This window comes from Pelophylax lessonae, assembly GCF_965119305.1.
Source record: "Pelophylax lessonae genome assembly, chromosome: 1".
NCBI classification, from domain to species: Eukaryota; Metazoa; Chordata; class Amphibia; order Anura; family Ranidae; genus Pelophylax; species Pelophylax lessonae.
This window is the reverse complement of record NC_138768.1, coordinates 532,449,543-532,467,082: the sequence shown is the minus strand read 5'-3', so window position 1 is coordinate 532,467,082 and position 17,540 is coordinate 532,449,543. Positions and strand designations below refer to the sequence as shown.

Below are 17,540 nucleotides of genomic sequence, written 5' to 3'. Positions count from 1 at the left end.
GGTGGGTTTTTTTTTAACGCATAATGGCGGCGATCTGCGATTTTTTTTGCGGGACTGCAACATTGCGGCGGACAGATCGGACCCTTGACTGACATTTTTGACACTTTTGGGGGTACCAGTGACATTACTGCAGTAATCAGTGCTATATATATGCACTGTTACTGTAAAAATGACACTGGCAGGGAAGGGGTTCATTTTATTGGAGAGGGAGGGGGTTAATGTATGCCTGGTGCTTACTAACATGTGGGGGGGAGGTGACTGAGTGACACGAGGACAGATCGCATGTTCAGCTATGCTGAACACTGCAATCTGTCACTCCTTGTCACTGAGGAGATCCGCCCGCTCTGTTTACACAAGCAGGCGGATCTCCAAACTAGATTCCCCAACGATCACCGCCGCTCCTCCCCTTGGCCCGACCCCCGCTGTGACTCGCTGGACGATAACGAACCACTTTGCAGCAGTAGAGCTCGAGTGAGTGGTCGGCAAGTGGTTAAATGCCACCAAAAGAAACTTTGTGGGAAAAAAGGACATCAATTCTATTTAGGTAAAGCGTCGCGCAACCACGCAATTATCAGTTAAAATAATTAAGGAGGTAAAACCTTCCAGTCCAGAAGTGGTTAATGAGCAATCAGACAGATGGTAGGAGTTCCTTCTCTGACTAACTATTGAACTATTGACATATAAAAGGCAAGATGAAGCAGGTGTTTAAACAAGACATAGGAGGTCAGGAGTTTACTGTTAAGAAAAGAACAGAGTCTCCCTAAAGAAATCATTGTAGCTTTGGATAATTGGAGCCTCTTTTGAATAGATAAAGCCTAGTACACACTAGTCGTTTTTCTTCGTTCAACCCAGCAGGGCTAAACGAAAAAACTGACAGCTCAGGAGTCGCCACCGTAATAACTATCCGATGTTAGTACAGCGATCTCTCCTGCTGTTCTATTGTGTTCTGACAAGGGAATGGCCCCCCGCCTGAACACTCCAGTCAGCGCTCTCAGCCAATGGCTGAGAGCGCTGATCGTAAGCCGATTAGCAGACCTTTTTAGGCCCCTTTGACATAAGTTGGCCAGCTTCTGTCAGGCCGATTCCAGTACACACAGGCCGAATATCAGCCAGTTTCTTTTAAACCGGCTGATGCCGCCTGACATTCGGCCCGTGTTTGCTAGACTTAAGTCATATATTGTAAGTAATAATATAATAAAAATCATAAGATACAGATAAACAGTGGCCATTCTAGTCACTGGAGAACAGGAACGTTGTTTTTGATTGGAATCTCTCATAAGGAGGAATGAGATTTATTGCTGGACAGTGTGACAAGTGATAAAAAATATAGTACATTTTTGTTTTTAATTGTACCTCAACCACGGTCAATATAAAGCCTTTCCACTCTTCAGCATCTTCAGCAATTTCTGTCTGCAAGGTAATTCAAGTAAAAAGTAAATGCCTTTTATTTCGCTTTATCAGCTTACAATTATTTTCTTTAGCATTGTAGACATATTCAAAAAGCTTACATCTGCGGAAAGAAATTATCCAATGTCTGCATTTATTAGTGGCAATATTGTTTAGGTCCATGTCACACTAGTCATCCTTTCACTGAAGTCAACTTGCTTAGGGTGTACTTTTAAGGCCAGAAAAAAAGATAAATGCACAATTGTTGTGCTAATACCCCTCGTGGACTTAAAAAGACATACCATATAAGTATGTATAAAAAATCCTTTTATTAAGTTTACAAACATAGTATAGATAAAAGCATCAAGAAATAGAAAACAAATTGCTGATTAATTAAAACAACAATAACAATAGTGCCCATGATAAATCATACACCGATACTCATTGGAAAAACCAATAGTGCGTCACCACTTGGGATATACCCTATGGTGGCTATGAGGTGAAGTTCATGGATTTGTCTAAAATGTTTCGGATTTTAAAATTATTTTTCAAGTCTTTCTTCAGAGACGTACCAAATAAATGGCTTTACATTATTGTTCTGAAAGCATAAATATTAGCTTATTAGTGATACATATTCATATCAATATTCATGATTTATAATGGGTACTATTGTTATTGTTGTTTTTATTTTAATCAACTATGTGTTCTCTATTTCTTGATGCTTTTATCTATACTATGTTTGTAAACTTAATAAAAGGATTTTTTATACATACTTATATGGTATGTCTTTTTAAGTCCATGAGGGGTATTAGCACAACAATTGTGCATTTATCTTTTTTCTGTTGTATATTTAGTGCACAATACTTACCATATGCTATATGTGCTTGTTCATTCATACCGCAACCCCCCTTATCACTATACTTTTAAGGCCATGTCACACTAGGCATCCTTTCACTGACATCAACTTGCTTAGGGTGCACTTATTTTTAAGGCCATGTCACACTAGTCATCCTTTCACTGACGTCAACTTGCTTAGGTTGCACTTACTTTTAAGGCCATGTCACACTAGCCATCCTTTCACTGATGTCAACTTGCTTAGGGTGCACTTATTTTTAAGGCCATGTCACACTAGTCATCCTTTCACTGATGTCAACTTGCTTAGGGTGCACTTACTTTGAAGGCCATGTTACCTTAGTCATCCTTTCACTGACGACAACTTGCATAGGGTGCACTTACTTTGAAGGCCATGTCACACTAGTCATCCTTTCACAGATGCCAACTTGCTTAGGGTGCTTTTACTTTTAAGGCCATGTCACACTAGTCATCCTTTCACAGATGCCAACTTGCTTAGGGTGCTTTTACTTTTAAGGCCATGTCACACTAGTCATCCTTTCACTGATGTCAACTTGCTTAGGGTGCATCCTATCACTGGTGCCACTGACATTAATCTGCTTTTAACCTGCTTTGAGAGTACTTACCTGCTCCAACAGCATCACTCCTTCACTAGAGATTATTTAATTCCTGCACTATATAGTGCATGTATTCTTTAGGACCATGCCACACTAGTCAACCTATCACCGACCAAGACTGGCATTAGAATTCAGCAACCCGGCAGCCCCAGAATGCTTCTAGGGAACTGATAGGGAGGAAATATACAGGAGAGTGATAGGTCACACTGCACCCTGGGAGAGCAGAGAGACCCAGGCAGCCCCTGCTGGGCCCAGGTCCCCCTACTGACCCAAAGGGGCCTCAAATCAGTATGAAAAGGTACTGTAGAAATGTAAGAAAAGAGAGGGCGCACTGGCCTAGTGCATTATCCAACAAATGTATTAAAAAATATCTAATAAAACAGATGTCTACTCACAAACATGAATGTGAGAACTCGCTCATCAGGCCACAAGAGTGGCTAGTCTCCCACATGTTACTTGGGCTGCCAGACCAAGAGAGCGGGTCCTGGAAAGGAGTCTGCTGGTTTCGAAGGACCGACCTCCTTCTTCGGAGCCATTGTGGCTTGATGAGTGAGTTCTCACGTTCACGTTTGTGAGTAGACATCTGTTTTTGTTTTATCACATATTTTTTAATACATATGTTGGATAATGCACTAGGCCAGTGGGCCCTCTCTTCTCTTATATTTCTACAGTACAGTCAGGACGACCCCAGTCCTAGAAGGCAGCAAGGCATCTAAGGAATTATCCATGCTTTGATCAAGTACTACAGACACTTTAGAGTCAGTTCACTCATGCGCAAGAATTTGTTGTCCTATTTGTTGGTTTGAGGCTCGGTTTCCACTAGTGCGACTTGTGGTGCGACTTGACACATGTCAAGTCGCACAGCAAGTCAAAACCCATTGTTTTCAATGGGGACCGTTTCCACTGCCACGGCTTCAGTTGCCGCGACCTCAAAAGTAAATCGTGTACTACTTTTGAGCGCGACTTCCCTCTATATATGAGGGACAAGTCTAACTGAAGCCGCGGTTTACTTTTCTTACGAAGTCGTGCTAGAAGTAGCACGACTTCGTAGCCGCACTAGTGGAAACCGAGGCTGAAAGGACTGACATTACCCTGTCCCTGACAATAATTCAGCTTGGTAAGAGACCACTAACCTGCTCCTACAACATCACTACAAACCAGCAAGGTGTCCCTCAAGTTCAGCTCCCTTACTGGCAAGCAAAATTTTGCAGCAGTTTGGGTTGGTAGTAGCAGTTGAAAGATCTCTTTAGCAATGTTGCTTTTGGCAAGTTGCCTCCAGTGACAGGCACGCTAATGTGACATGGGTTTTAAAAAGCACAGTAGTGACATTGGTGATATACAGAATATCAAATTCTACAGTATATGAAATACAAATGAAGATCATGTTTAAGAATATGTAAAAAAAAAAAAAAAAAAAAACATTTGAGAATTACAAATCAGCCTGCATATATTGTCTATAATGCCTTCCTAATGCCAGCTGGAGGGCCATAGTTTGGACACCCCAATCTTTTGAAGTTTTTGAACAGGGACACAGTTCTGAGGTTATAAGGCAACCTTGTAATTTATTGTTTAAGGAGGAAGGTGAACCTTAAGGGATATAAAACTTTTTAGATGAAGCTTAAGTCCCTGTTGACTCAGACAGGAATTGCACCGCCTTTCTGTTCATATCACATGCGATTTTATGCAGTGTAATCGAATGTGTGAACACCCACGCAATCCATTTGAGCCAATCCAACTGCATTTTGCAATCATTTTTGAGGTGTCATTAACTTAACATTATCACCCGCCGTGGTTCGCATGAACGGACTGATTGTGACATGGTGTGGGAAACGCACAGGAATCGCTGCAAATCCTGCACTGTATCAGTGTGAACTGGGACTCATTCTCTATAGTTGTAAAGTAATGACAGACAAGATAGTAAGTGGTAGGCTATAGGTCTAAACGTCTATAGGTATAAAGATGTAAGCAAAGTTTCAAACATACTCAACACATTTATATTTTTGTTAAAAATAAAATGTATTCGACTCTTGTGGGAACCAAGGCTTGCATACAGTAGCAAAAAGAATTATTTGATCCCCTGCAGGTTTTGAAAGTAGAAAGGGTCTATAATGTTTATTATAGGTGTATTTTAAATGACAGAATATCAACCAATAATCCAGGAAAAAACACATGATACAAATGTTCTAAATTGAGTTGCAGTTTAGTGAGTAAAATAAGTATTTGATCCCCAAGGAAACATGATTTAGTACTTGGGGGAGAAACCCTTGTTGGCAAGCACAGAGGTAAGACATTTCTTGTAATTGGTTACCAGGTTTTCACACATCTCAGAAGGGATTTTGGTCCACACTTCTTTACCGATCTTCTCTAAATCCTTAAAGTGGAGTTCCACCCTATTTTTATACTTACCTCCATCTTCTCGCTCCGGGTCACCTGAAAAAGAAATGGATAATCGCATATTTTTTTTTTTTTTTACTTACCTCGTAGCGAAGAAAATATACTTACCTTACTTCCTTCTTCCTCCTTCCTCGGCCGCGGCCCGTCGTCACTTCCTGGCTCTGCAATGATTCCTGGGAGCTGGACGTCATAGCTCCCAGGAATCATTGCGCCTGCACCGGCCCCGACGTCAGTTCCAGGTCGCGCGCGTCATCCCCTTCTAAACAGCTTCTGGGCATGCCCAGAAGCTGTGGAGGGATGACGCGCGCGACCCGGAAGTGACGTCGGGGCCGGCGCAGAGCATCGTGGGACCAAAGAAGGCGGAAGAAGACGCCGAAGAGGACGCGCTGGCTTCAAGCTGCCCACATCTGAGATGGCAGCGCTGGACAAGACGTTTGCAAGGTAAGTATTTGTCCTAACAGGTAAGTGCAACCCGGGACAGATCAGAGGCTAGCCATTGTGGAATGCACTAGCCCTGACTGTCCCGGGGGTATTAAAAAAAAAAAAAAAAAATCCAGGGTGGAACTCCGCTTTAAGGTTTCTTGGCTGTTGCTTGGCAACTGGAAGTTTCAGCTCCCTCCATAAATTCAACCCATGGCAGCGTATTGTGTTACCAATGGTTTGTTAAGTGACTGTGGTCCCAACTGCCCTGAGATCATTCACAAGCTCCTCCCGTGTAGTTCTGGGCTGATCCCTCACTTTTCTCATGATCATCCTTACCCCATGAGGCAAAATCTTTCATGGAGCTCCAGACCAAGGTCAATTGATGGTTATTTTATATTTCTTTCCTTTTCGAATAATCAATCCAACAGTTGTCTCCTTCTCACCAATCTACTTGCTGATGGTCTTGTAGCCCATTCCAGCCTTGTGCAGGTCTACAATCTTGTCCCTGATGTCCTTTGAGGAGGAGAGCATATTTAAAAGAAGAAATACTACCACAAGAGGACACCGTTTTAAACTAGAGGGGCAAAGGTTTAAAAGTAATATGAGGAAGTATTACTTTACTGAGAGAGTAGTGGATGCATGGAATAACCTTCCTGCAGAAGTGGTAGCTGCAAATACAGTGAAGGAGTTGAAGCATGCATGGGATAGGCATAAGGCTATCCTTCATATAAGATAGGGCCAAGGACTATTCATAGGATTCAGATATATTGGGCAGACTAGATGGGCCAAATGGTTCTTATCTGCCGACACATTCTATGTTTCTATGTTTCTTTGGCCTTACCTATGATGGGTTTGAATGGAATAAAGATTCTGTGGACAGGTGTCTTTTATACACATAACAAGTTGTCAAACTTGCACCTTTAGTATTGACAGGACTAATCTGTGTACCACATGAGCACATACTGTAGTCAGTCTGTGGGAGCCAGAATTATTGTTGGTTGGTAGGGGATCAAATACTTATTTTACTCAGTGAACTGCAACTCAATTTATAACATTTGTATCACGTGTTTTTTTTTTCTGGATTTTTGTTTGATATTCTGTCTTTATTATTTAAATATACCTATGATAAAAATTATAGACCCTTCATTTCTTTGTAAGTGGGCAAACTTACAAAATCTGCAGGGGACCAAATAATTATTTTATTTATTTATTTTTGTATCGCCACTGTAGGGGCCTGCTTGACAGGTCTTATATGTGAAATATTTCTAAGGATCCCAGTACTGACAAAAGGTGATGAAGCTACTGGTGGGGAGTCAGGACCTGGAGCTGTCAGCATTGATCATCTTAATACATCTATTTCTCATTAAATTTATTCATACCGTTTGCACTGCAGCTTAGGACTTAGGAATACAAAGAATAATATTGCCATTATTTTTGTTCATTAAGCAGAAACAGAAATCATTCATTTCAGCATGAGTCAGTATTATTTGCTGTCTGCTTATGTAATTAAACTCACCTTTATGATCACTTGCTCCTTGTCCAAGGTCAATATAACTTCTGCCCATTGTTTCTGATTGGAAATTCCATCAGTTATATTTGACATGTTTCGCAATTCAATGCTGTCCGTGAACTATTACAAGCAAGATATACTGTTACATATACAACATGTTAAAGTTCATGACTATTTTCCCATCAGTCTAGGAAAGGTGAGAAGGACAAAATGGTATTGTTTTATATATTGCCTTGCCTACGCACACTTCTTCTTTGCTAGTTTTAAATTGATCACAGTGTCTATAAAAATTGATTGGTAAGAAAACAATCAACTGGAAGAATGTTGGGACTTTCACAGTCTGCTATCGTTGCTTAGCTGCCTGTCAACCTTTGGTGTAAGTACATCTCTGCAAGCACAGAAAAATACCTGTTGATTCTATTAGATATCTTGTAAATTGATGTGGCCGGAGCTAAAATGTCAAACAAAGCAACTCTGTATGTGTTGGGTGGTGGTGTGTGGGGGGGGGGGGGGGGGTTGTATTGCAAATAAGGAGAGCAGCTTAAGGTGACAATGCTGCTCCTCCATAGATTCAGTATGATTCACGAGTGTAGCCAGCCTAGGACAGAAAGTGTGTTATTGGCAGGATCCCCAGCTGGAAATAAAGCAAAAATAATAAGCTTGAAAAGAGGAAACAAATACAAAACACAACATCTAACTGATAATCTGAAAACATGGCAATTTTGTTTTAAGGCTTAGATAAAAAGTGGAACTATCTAACTGTATCTAATCACCACAAACTGAAAACACTATTTAATTCATTTGTAATATTCAAAGCAAACTCACCCATCCATACCTTTATGCTTTTTTTTGTTAAAAAAAATCAATTTGAGCTCCCTGTTTCAGACTAAGGCTCTGGGGGCACGGGGGCTGTGGGCTTGGGGACCCTGGTTCTCGCCAGCCCCTTCAACTCCCCCCCTTCTCTCCCTCTTTTACTTTCTCCTCTTTACCCTGTGTTTCCTGCTCCCTTCCTCTCACTCTCCTACCTGTGCATATCTGCACCTTCTCCCCTCAACTGGGGTTTTCTGTAGCTCCTATTCCTACTACCTGTTCACCCCCTGACTGACTCCATGTTTTGGAGTTGTCGCTTCCTGCTCCTGCCCTGCACAGGAGCCCGTCCATCGGTACTACCCTGGTACCTGACACCCATACGTTTCATATAAATTGAGGTTGTTTACTCGTTACTCAATCTGCCAATTTTTGCAACATTTGATATATCTGTTACCTCGCACTCCCTGAAGAGGACTGATCCCACCTTTTTACCCCGTTCAGCTGTACCCATTTTACTGCTACTGTAACCATTGGTGGAACGCTGTTTATGGCACTGTTGTCAGATTGTTCTGTTTCATGTGCCTTAACTCTGTTTATTTTGCAACCTCTTGCTAAATAAAGAAATAAAAAAATAAAAAATCAATTTGAACCCCCCCCCCCCTAACATTTCCAGCCTTGGCCACCTTGAGTAAGGGCAGATGAGCAGGGTGTGCCTAGCTGAGAAAGCCCCTCATCCCCTACTTTAGATGCAAATAAAAAAAATGCCCATGAAGACACCTGGGATGTATGACACCATTTTGACCTAGGCCAGAAAACAGGAAGCAACTGAAGAAATGTAAAACAAAAAATGTTTAAAACAAGTAAATATGATTTGCAATATACCTTCCAATCTATTTACTAATGCAGCAAAAGGAATAAAAATAGTAAAAGTTGATTGAGAGAGTTTAGTTGCACTTTGAGGAGGAAACAGATGCATCTAGGTAAGCACACTATTCATTTATGTATTGCTACAGACATGTGAAAAAGAAAGTACACCCTATGGAAATCTTTGACTTTTTCAACATATTTTTCCAGACAAACATTATATCTCGATTCAAATTGTAAATATAAAGGTGATTTGCTTAAAAGAGAAGTAAAGGTTTCCTTTTTCCCCTCCATTCATACTTACCTAGGTGGATGCTGCATCTGTCCCCTGGCGCCTCAACACTGAGAACTGAGCGCTCGAACACCTCCGATCTCTTGGTTCTGACAGCTCCCCGAGCAGAGAGCTACTGACTGTCAGTCAGCAGCTCTCTGCTCTGCCCCCTTCTTACTCATTGGAGCGTTGGACTATGGAGGGGCGGGGAGCGGCTGGCTTAGGCTCTCAGCGGCTTGCTGAGAGGCTGAGTTGGATGTCGGTCCAGGCACCGGGTTATCATGACCACGGACCGACTTCTGTGATGTCAGCAGAGAGCTGACTTTAGCCCCCTCTTTGGTGAAAATGGGTCACAGGAGTGCAGAATGAAACAACAAGCTTTGGGTGTACAGTACATCTCCTTTAAACAAATGACACAATTGACATGGTGCACTGTGAACCAACAATTAGTCATTCCATGCATCAGTCCTTCTGTGCTGCAAGGAGGAGGAGGTAGTCCAGACCCCTTGTACACAAATCTTACAATAGGGCCCCAACAATTGTTGCTAGAGGGTGCTACATGCGGGGAGAACCTGATTTATTTAAACCTCAGACATCTGGGGTCTAATGTTCTTATTGGTATTGATGTGTGATGCCAAGATCAATAGAGTTACTGTATCTAAGGAGCTCAGAAAGAAAATTGTAGATGGCTACGAGACTGGCAAGGGATATAGATAAATTGCTAATGGTTTGAAAAACAATGTTTCAGTGTAAGGAAAGTAATCTACAAGTGGTGTAGATTTTAAACTGCTAATCTCTCCAGGACTTGCTGGCCCAGCAAATTCAAAAATAAGTTTCCAAGAATCCAAAAATTTCAAAGCAGGGTGTTCAATCAACTCTTGCACCAGTTGGGGTCACAGTATATGCATCTATAACCAGAAAGGGACTGCACAAATTCGCTCTACATGAGAGGCTTACTAAGAAAAAGGTATTTGCTGTCAAAAAAAGAAAAATTAGAGCAGGATTACAGTTTGTCATTGAACATATAGGCAAAGACCAGGCCTTAAGGAACAATCTCATGAATACTAATCAATTAAAAATAGAGTTGTTTGGTAACAGGAACGGTAGACATGTTTACCAAAAACAAAAACAGTATTTCAGGAAAACCTGGTAACAACTGTAAAGCATGGTGGTGGAAACGTTGTGGTTTGGGGTTGGTTTTCTATTAAAGTATGCTTGATGAGAATGTGGGGCTATCTTTCCAAAAGATGAAGTTGAATTTGAAATGGGTCTTACAATATTATAATGATCTGAAGCACACTATTAATCCACCAAGAAATAGTTTAAGAATTAGAAATAAAGGGTTATGAACTGCCCTAGTCAAATCCCTGATTTGATTCCCCATTGAAACGTTGTAGGGAGATTTTAAAAAGGACAGCTTGAGCAAGGAAACTTACAAAGATTTGGGAACTGAAGGAATTTAGTATGGAGAAGGGGTCAAAATGTCAAGAAGTTGATAGTGGGCACTTTTACAAAATACCTACAAGAAGTAATTTCTTCTACAGGGGGGGCAATACCAGCTTTTAATGCCATGGATATACTTTATTCCCCCCCCCTGTAAACCATTACATCTATTGGAATTTTTGTTAAATAACAGACTGAAAATTTAACATTTTCTTGTGTTCCTATTTCAGACATTATCTTCATCTGTAAGCACGGTTTAAATAAAGATCTAATGTTTGTGTGTTCAAATATGCTGAAAAAGTCAAGAATTTTTATTTGGCATGTATAAATGGTATACTGTATATGGTCAAAATAAAAAATCATATATTCATTTTCACATTGTATTTTAATTATTTCTAGCCTACTCCTATTACTCTGGACAATCCTGAAGTTTGTAAACTTACTTTGTGAAGATCTCCACACATTTACTTCTTTGAATTCTGTGACACATACCCAGTATGCCTTGCTAATAGCCACTGTCGTGTTGCAGAATTCATACAGCTTGCCTTCTAAACTACAGAAGTGCTAGGAGGAGGAGTTTTGGGAGGCGGAGTCAGCACAGAAATCACTGCTTGCAGGCATCAAGGTACTATGGGATATGTAGTCCTTAGAAATAGTAAATAAACCACGGGGGGGGGACTGATGTAAATGTATGCTGTGATCATAGATTTCCTTTAATTTTACACATGACTGCATACATGTTTCATATTTAGGGACCAAAGTTTTCAGAAGTGCCTAACTGCATTTAGTTGTTTCAGGCTATCTGGCTACCATCAGTGCAGTTTGAAATAAATAGTTCTCTAACATTAGGCCATATTTTAGCTATACACCACGGAATGTGCATCCAGCCAATGGGGTGTAAAACAATGATTTTAATGGCTCCACCCACTTTCCCAAAATAAAAGATAGGTATGTTATTTTCTGTTTTTAGGAGTGTAGTGTGCTACACACTGAACAGAGTGAGTGCTATATGATTGCTTTAGCCTCTTCCCACCATAACGTATACCTAGTAATGCAGTCTTTCCTCAATACTTTGGCCAGGATTGCCAGCTCACCCCTAATTATACCTATTTCATTTCATATGACATTTTGCTGATTAAAAATTGCCAGTATTTTAAGTGGAACTAAAGGCAAAATGTTATTATTTTGAATAGAGTTTGGGTCCTTTCACACGGGGTGGACCGTTTTTTGATCCGCTCTGGCACTTTTTTTTTTTTTTACAGACACGGATGACACTTGTGTCATCCGGTCCGTATGTCCGTTTATCATCCCATCCGTTTGCGGATGATAAACGGAGATAATGCATGTCAATGGGATTGCGGATGTCAGCGGATGATACCGCTGACATCTGTTTTTGCGTCTGTTCCGTTTTTTTAAACGTAAGAAAAATAGGGTTCTCTTCCGTTCAAAAAAACTGAACTTATCGGAAAGGACGCAAATTGTATGTCAGTGGATGGTCATCCGCTGACATCCGCAATCCCATTGACATGCATTATGTCAGTTTTTCATCCGCAAAAAAAATGGGATGAAATACGGACATATGGAGCGCTCGTGTGAAAGGACCCTAAGGGAGGATTATAACCAGTGTCAGTTTAATTTATTTATTTATTTATTTTTTTGCCATCTGTGTCCCATCGGGAAGACCTCCCTTAACTTCCTGTGCTATAGTCAAAACAGGAAGTCAGAGGAAAATCCTCCCAAAGTGAGGGAATACCAGGGTCACCAGAACTTTGGTCCCCATTGGAAATTTTTCTCTTTATTCCTCTTCTGGTGACAGTTATAAATTAGGAATTTTCTTTGACTTTTACTGACAACAGTAAACAGGACAGAGAGAGGGTGAATCTCCCTACCAGCCCTAAAAGGGGCAAAGACAGTAAAAAAAAAAAACCTGATCTGTTCTAAACCCTTACTGCATCCGTTTTTATATGTAGTAGTGCCATATTAAAATAGTATATGGTAGCGAATTATATGATAACAAATTGACACATAACTGTTATTTTACCTTTTCTTGTTTTTTATCGCTATAAAGAAAGAGTTTTGTTCCTCGTAGTTCAGTCCAATACTTTGCTTCCTGTGGGTAAAACAAAAATTTTACTTAATCATTTAAAAAAATAAAATAAGAAACATAAAAGGAAATACAGGCCACCCCCGGGTTACAAACATTCCGACTTACAAACAACTCCTACTTACAAGCCGAGGGACAAAACAGGAAAGAGGAGAAATCTACCCCTAGGAAGGGAAATTCCCTCCTGGAAGAGCTCTAATGGGAAAAAGGTGTCTCCGCTGAAGCTTTATCACCAATCCTTGTTTCCACAATAACCCAAAATTTTCAAAATCCAAACTGTCTTAGTGCCCGTTCACATACGAGCGACGCTACTTCGCAACGCGACCTCCGAGGTCGCGGTGCGAGCAGCGCGCCGCGACCTCGGAGCGACCGCCACGGACTTCATAACATTGAAGTCTATGGCGGTCGCCTCCTGGTCGCCCCAAAGAAGCTCCGGACCCTTTTTCTAAGTCGGAGCGACTTGTGTCGCTCCTATTAGAACGGAAGAAGATTTTTCCCCTGGGGGTGGGACATTAAAGGCACTGAATATATATAACTTGAAACACTGTATACAATTAAATAAATTTATTGAAAGACATAAATACAAAACGTTGTATATTAAAAACAAATAGCAAGCTGTATACAAATCATGGTGTCATGGGGTAAAAAACAGATACCGCTGTGTTGAAGGTAAATGCCCGACGCGTTTCAGAGATACAACTCAGAATTCCTTCTTCAGGGGCTACCTTTGTATAGCGGTCTGTAAGTGATCAATCAAATATTTATCAATTAGTGGTAAGAATATCACAGATTTTTATATACAAACAGTGTCATAACATGTGCATTAATTATTGTAAACATTATACTGCATATATACTTCAAGCAAAATTTATATTTAACATGATGTAAAGGAACACTTACAGTATCTGCCGAATGACACTTTAGATTGTGAGCTTGCCCATAATAAAAACAAGAAACTGGATTGCTCTCATCCCTGCATTGGGGTGCCTTAATCAGGAAAATGGAAGGATTGGATGAAGACGTATCATGTAGGCACGTTCCTGCTCATGTGTGCCCGTCAGCAGAGAGCTGAGTGGGGACAGCTGGAACCCACAAAACACTGGGAGATCTGCTAGGCAAGACAGAGAGGAACAGTTTTTTACCAAGGAGCAAAGAAAAAAAGGGTTTGGTTTCACTTGCTCTAATAGTAATAGAGCAAGTGATTAAACACTGCACTATTCTGTGGGGTTTGTGTCTGCATAAAGTGCTGCATAAATAAAAATGTATATAAAGGATTAGGTGTTAATGAATCGTAGATATATCGAGAGAGGAGTGGGTAACTACCGTTTGTTCAATGGGAGATCAGGAAGTTTATGGAAAAAATATAAATAGAAAAAAAATCAACTCGATTCAAGTAGACAACAATGCCACTAAATAGGAAGTCAGGCATTGTGTAAAAATTAAGAAAGTAGATCAAATAGCTGCAGCATTAATAGCAGACAAACAAAATCCCACATAGTCACAGTGTAAAAAGAAAAAAGGTTTGATTACCTTGGCAGTAATGTAAGTTCATATGAGACCATGTATTGCAGCATCCACCTTCAAGCAAGTGAACAAACCGAATCACTGCCTAGAAGGGGAGCTGTTTAAATTGGTTGAGGTGATTGCCTAATTGACAATAGCTGGATATACTTACCTCTCGTCTGCCTCTTTAGCAGTCCACCTGTGGGTTCCCTGGTGCGCAGCCGCCGGGCGAATTCCCGACCGCGCATGCGCGAGCAAGATCACGGCGGAAGTCCGCACGGCCGATGCGCTCCACCGGCACGGTCGCTTCCGTCGGCGTGGCACGCAAACAGGAAGTGAATGGGCGAGGACGGTGGGTCTCGAAGAGAGCCAATGGCAATCGCCCAAAAGGCGGGCGCTCAACAGAGCGTCCGCCTACCGTGCCGGGCTGTCACCAAAGGCACACAAAGATGACCAGAAGGTAAACAATGCCCGAACAAGCGTCTTAATTAACATCGCCTGAAAGAGTGGTAAAAATAAAAAGGGAAGGAATATTAAACTTCATAATTGGTTTTCTATCAAACCAATTATGAAGTTTAATATTCCTTCCCTTTTTATTTTTACCACTCTTTCAGGCGATGTTAATTAAGACGCTTGTTCGGGCATTGTTTACCTTCTGGTCATCTTTGTGTGCCTTTGGTGACAGCCCGGCACGGTAGGCGGACGCTCTGTTGAGCGCCCGCCTTTTGGGCGATTGCCATTGGCTCTCTTCGAGACCCACCGTCCTCGCCCATTCACTTCCTGTTTGCGTGCCACGCCGACGGAAGCGACCGTGCCGGTGGAGCGCATCGGCCGTGCGGACTTCCGCCGTGATCTTGCTCGCGCATGCGCGGTCGGGAATTCGCCCGGCGGCTGCGCACCAGGGAACCCACAGGTGGACTGCTAAAGAGGCAGACGAGAGGTAAGTATATCCAGCTATTGTCAATTAGGCAATCACCTCAACCAATTTAAACAGCTCCCCTTCTAGGCAGTGATTCGGTTTGTTCACTTGCTTGAAGGTGGATGCTGCAATACATGGTCTCATATGAACTTACATTACTGCCAAGGTAATCAAACCTTTTTTCTTTTTACACTGTGACTATGTGGGATTTTGTTTGTCTGCTATTAATGCTGCAGCTATTTGATCTACTTTCTTAATTTTTACACAATGCCTGACTTCCTATTTAGTGGCATTGTTGTCTACTTGAATCGAGTTGATTTTTTTTCTATTTATATTTTTTCCATAAACTTCCTGATCTCCCATTGAACAAACGGTAGTTACCCACTCCTCTCTCGATATATCTACGATTCATTAACACCTAATCCTTTATATACATTTTTATTTATGCAGCACTTTATGCAGACACAAACCCCACAGAATAGTGCAGTGTTTAATCACTTGCTCTATTACTATTAGAGCAAGTGAAACCAAACCCTTTTTTTCTTTGCTCCTTGGTAAAAAACTGTTCCTCTCTGTCTTGCCTAGCAGATCTCCCAGTGTTTTGTGGGTTCCAGCTGTCCCCACTCAGCTCTCTGCTGACGGGCACACATGAGCAGGAACATGCCTACATGATACGTCTTCATCCAATCCTTCCATTTTCCTGATTAAGGCACCCCAATGCAGGGATGAGAGCAATCCAGTTTCTTGTTTTTATTATGGGCAAGCTCACAATCTAAAGTGTCATTCGGCAGATACTGTAAGTGTTCCTTTACATCATGTTAAATATAAATTTTGCTTGAAGTATATATGCAGTATAATGTTTACAATAATTAATGCACATGTTATGACACTGTTTGTATATAAAAATCTGTGATATACTTACCACTAATTGATAAATATTTGATTGATCACTTACAGACCGCTATACAAAGGTAGCCCCTGAAGAAGGAATTCTGAGTTGTATCTCTGAAACGCGTCGGGCATTTACCTTCAACACAGCGGTATCTGTTTTTTACCCCATGACACCATGATTTGTATACAGCTTGCTATTTGTTTTTAATATACAACGTTTTGTATTTATGTCTTTCAATAAATTTATTTAATTGTATACAGTGTTTCAAGTTATATATATTCAGTGCCTTTAAAGTCCCACCCCCAGGGGAAAAATCTTCTTTCGAATTTCTGATTACGGGATGTGGCACACTCTGGGGTGATTTCACACGGGCATATTATATGCGCCTCCTATTAGAACGGGTCCGCAGCTTCCCTATGGGAGGCGACCTACGGCAACCTGTGAGGCGACCAGGTCGCCTCACAGGTCGCCTCAGTGTGAACCGGCACTTAGGGCTCTTTCACATGGCCATTCAGTTTTTTTTTCCGCTCCGGTGGTTTTTTTTTTTACATGGATCGGATGACATTTGTGTCATCCACTCCGTATGTCCCCATATCATCCCATCCATTTGCGGATGATATACGGACATAATGTATGTCTATGGGCATTGCGGATGTCAGCGGATGACACCGCTGACATCCGATTTTGCATCCGTTTCGTTTTTTTAAACGGAACAAAAATAGGGTTCTGTTCCGTTCCAAAAAACGGAACAGAACTGAAAGGACGAAAATTGGATGTCAGCGGATGATCATCCGCTGACATCCGCAATCCCATAGACATTCATCATGTCCGTAAATCACCCGCAAACGGATGGGATGATATACGGACATACGGAACGTCCGTGTAAAAGAGCCCTAAGGGACAGAAAGCGGGATGAAATCTTCTGAACAGTGGTACAGGCAGCAAAAAAAATGTTACAGGTGTGTTAACCCTTCCCTATGCTATCCAAAAAACATAAAAAGTTATTTTTTGGGCTGGAGTTACACTTAAAAGATGTATCTTGTCCGACTTACAAACAAATTCAACTTAAGAACAAACCTACAGAACTTTGTTTGTAACCCGGGGACCGCCTGTATATCATATATATATATATATATATATATATATATATATATATAATTTTATAAAGAAACAAAATAAAATAACACTATACAGTATACACAGAATTCTAGTGTATATGGGCATGCTAAGTAGGTGGCACCAGTCTCTTGAGGTAAAGGAAACTACTTAGAGAAATGCTTGTATCATTGATCGTCAGTCATACTGACCCTCTTACTTTAATACTCAAACTAACCCAGAACAAGTATGCCCTTTATAGCTTATGACTTTACTCCGAACTTCCCATATCGACTATGCTTAACCACTTAGCCCCGGAGGATTTGGCTGCTCAATGACCAGGCCCTATTTTGCGATTCGGCACTGCGTGACTTTAACAGACAATTGCGCGGTCGTGCGACGCTGTATCCAAATTAAATTAACTTCTTTTTTTTCCCACAAACAGAGCTTTTTTTGG

At 41.1% G+C, this 17,540-nt stretch overlaps 1 protein-coding gene across 1 annotated transcript in view; it reads right to left on the bottom strand.

Annotated features, from left to right (window-relative positions):
- Positions 1–17,540, bottom strand: part of STAP1 (signal transducing adaptor family member 1) — a 168,225-nt gene that overhangs the window by 89,746 nt on the left and 60,939 nt on the right. The window contains exons 2-4 of the mRNA XM_082262180.1: positions 12,612–12,680; positions 7,189–7,302; positions 1,354–1,410 (exon numbers count right to left, since the gene is read on the bottom strand). Coding sequence (XP_082118306.1) covers positions 1,354–1,410; positions 7,189–7,302; positions 12,612–12,680 — 240 coding nt within the window. The remainder of the gene's footprint in view (positions 1–1,353; positions 1,411–7,188; positions 7,303–12,611; positions 12,681–17,540) is intronic.